Below are 2,787 nucleotides of genomic sequence, written 5' to 3' on the forward strand. Positions count from 1 at the left end.
TTGTAACAACTTGATGGTTTCAATTTCCCAATGTACTTTCTCATCTACATAGTTTGGACAGATTCACATTTTCTGATAAATAGAAAAAGCTAATTAAACCCAAAATGTAAACAACAAAAAGTTATTAAAAGGTTCTAATTAAAAACTAAACAAGAACTGGTTCTGATAATCTCTGTCTCTTGTACAAATGAGAGAAAGCCGCTTCTGATAATCTCTGTCTCTTGTACAAATGAGAGAAAGCCGCTTAAGTCAAAACTGAACCAAAACCGAACCAAGCCAAACCCGGTCTAAGCCGGATATTGAAGCCCCAACTCCACATTCCATGAGCCAACACCACAATCCTTCAATACAACCCTTCTTTTCTTCACAGGAACCACGTGATAAACGCGTGAAACCGGTTCAAGCCCAAGAGTCAGCTCCAAACCAACCTTTTCCTCTCCACTCTCACTGGTTCGGTCAACCGGCTTCATTTTCCGGTCCAACTCCGGTTCATCTCTAAATAAGATCATCGAAGTTTCACTCTCACTATCTTTACTCTCTCCATCCACCAACGCAACCGCCTCAGACTGGTGGCTAATCGACGACTCATGACTAGCTGACCGGTTCATCACCTCCTCAACCGGTTCAACCGAACCGGTCGGCTCAGTTGAACCGGATTCAAATCCCTTGTTCTCGTTACTACTCTTTTCCTCTTCTTGTATCTTCGGCTTGGCTAAACTCGACCGCTTACGCGACCGAGTCTTGACTCTTTGTTGAGTTAACTCGGTCGACGCGGCCGAGTTTTCCTCCTTCGACACATGACGGATGTCATAGGCTTTGAGTGGTGGGCCCCTCCCGTTAGCAGCTGCTTCCGAAGTTATCGGCGTGATCGGTGCGCCTTTCAAAACAGCTTCCACTGCGGCTTGACATAGCTGCCAACTTCCGGACCATAATAAACCGACTGAACCGTAAATTGGGTTCACTATTCGACCACATGCTTCGTACAACAACGAACGAAAAATTGCTGCAAATTAAAAACAAAAAAATATCAATAACTTGTTTCTTAATTAAAAAAAATTTGTCAAAAAAAAAAAACTACTTGTTTCTAAATATAAGAAAATTTCGTCGACAAATATATCAACTTTTGTTGGTCCAACTTTTTCTTATAGAGAGATGTGTGTATTGCATGTTTGGATAAACGGTGAGATTTAACAAAAGTATACATGTAATTTTGTTAAGATCACCGTCAATCTAAACATGCACTAAAACTGTAAAATAGTTATTAGTGTCACCTTTTACGAACCTGGACGAAGATGTTCGGGACCGGCGTTAACAAGGTTCATGAGACCAGCACGGCCGTAGAATTTGGCGAGAAACACGGTGGCATTAGCTTGTGATTCAGGGCTTTTGATCCATTGTAAACAAGGTCTTATGCTACAGTTTTCACTGCAACCTTTTCTTAGTACTCTACAACCGTTACAACTCATCCGCATTTTTAATGAAAATTTTCAAAGACCCAATTGAAAAAATAAAAGATTTAGAGAAGAAAAATTAGACTTTGATATAGGAGAAAGATTGTGTCTATGAAAAATATGGGAAAGAAAGAAGGGTATATATTTGAAGTGTGTTGAGAGAGAGAGAGAGAAAGAGAGAGAGAAAGCCAATGGATTTTCAGGTACTAGATTGTGGGGAACGCAGTTGTTTCTTAACAATAGTTTTTGTTTTGTTTTATAGTACTACTTTTGTGTATGTGTTGTATTATTGTGTTTACTATAAAAACCATGGTTTTTCCACATTCAGGGAGGTTGGGGTTTGTAGAAGTAAACAACCAAATTTGTGGAACAAGATAAATAAAAACCACTCTCATGATAATTGCGTGTGATTAACTTCCAATCATAGGACACTTATCCCTTTGTTATTGGGATGGTAGATGACGTGGAGTGACCTTCAAGAGCCAGCTATTGAGCACTACAACATTACTGTGTCGTGGCTTGCAAGTTGTAACTTGCATAGAGGAGGAGGTACACATCCAATTCAAATTCAATCAAAGTAAAATTGTAATACCTCCCTCCCAATTTAATTGACACAATTTTGTTTTTCACACATATTAAGAAAAATATATAAATAAAGAGGAAAGTAGAATATATTGTATTGGGAATGATAAAAGTAGTATTATTTAGTGTTATATTGTATTGGGAATGATGAAAGTTGTATTGAAAATTGAAATGAGTCAGTTATTTTGGGACACTTTTTTTTAGAAAATGGGTCAGTTATTCCGGGACGGAGGGAGTAAGAAAATAGTAAAAAATTTAGAAAATTTTGTAAAAAAATAAAGAGTTTAATGATGGTAGATTAATACTCAAATTTGTACAAATAATCAATTAAAATATTTTAAATTGTCACATAAATAAAAAATATTAATTAATGTGTCAATTTTAAATGTTTTGATTAGTTGTGTGTAAAGTTGTTTTAGAACGTTAATCCACCATCATAATCTTGTAAAACAAAGTTTTGTTGAATATTCTTTAAAAAAATAATTTGTAGAATTCCTTTGAATATCTTTTGGTACAAAGTATTTCCTTCGTCTCAAATATTTATCACATTTGCTAGAAAAATATTGTTCAAATATCATTTATTTTAATGCAACTTTAATTGTTTGTTTTACGGTGACAAGAATTAATTTTAGGTGACTTGATTATGTAAAACTGAATGTAGTTTAAGGTTTAATGATTTGTATTTGAATACATTCATGTAAAAATAATTTTTCGTTTTATTCCCTCTAAAGAATTTCTTATCGCTATAAAATTT

General features: G+C 35.2%; 1 protein-coding gene across 1 annotated transcript; it reads right to left on the bottom strand.

Moving 5' to 3' along the window:
* LBD41 (LOB domain-containing protein 41) lies at nucleotides 1–1,564 on the bottom strand. Its single transcript, XM_085730066.1, has 2 exons — nucleotides 1,283–1,564; nucleotides 1–1,003 (listed from the first exon to the last, which is right to left on the bottom strand). The coding sequence occupies exons 1-2, from the start codon at nucleotides 1,470–1,472 to the stop codon at nucleotides 288–290; spliced, it is 906 nt and encodes a 301-aa protein (XP_085586192.1). The 5' UTR covers nucleotides 1,473–1,564; the 3' UTR covers nucleotides 1–287.
* Between the last annotated feature and the right edge of the window lie 1,223 nt (nucleotides 1,565–2,787).

This window comes from Medicago sativa, chromosome 7 (assembly GCF_051527215.1).
Source record: "Medicago sativa cultivar Bolivia chromosome 7, Bolivia_mono, whole genome shotgun sequence".
NCBI classification, from domain to species: Eukaryota; Viridiplantae; Streptophyta; class Magnoliopsida; order Fabales; family Fabaceae; genus Medicago; species Medicago sativa.

Excerpts from the sequence above, each read along its gene's own strand:
- LBD41 (XM_085730066.1), bottom strand. The coding sequence starts at position 1,472 with ATGCGGATGAGTTGTAACGGTTGTAGAGTACTAAGAAAAGGTTGCAGT. Across the intron at positions 1,004-1,282 it reads TCCCGAACATCTTCGTCCAG|CAATTTTTCGTTCGTTGTTG; the intron begins GTTCGTAAAAGG and ends TTTAATTTGCAG.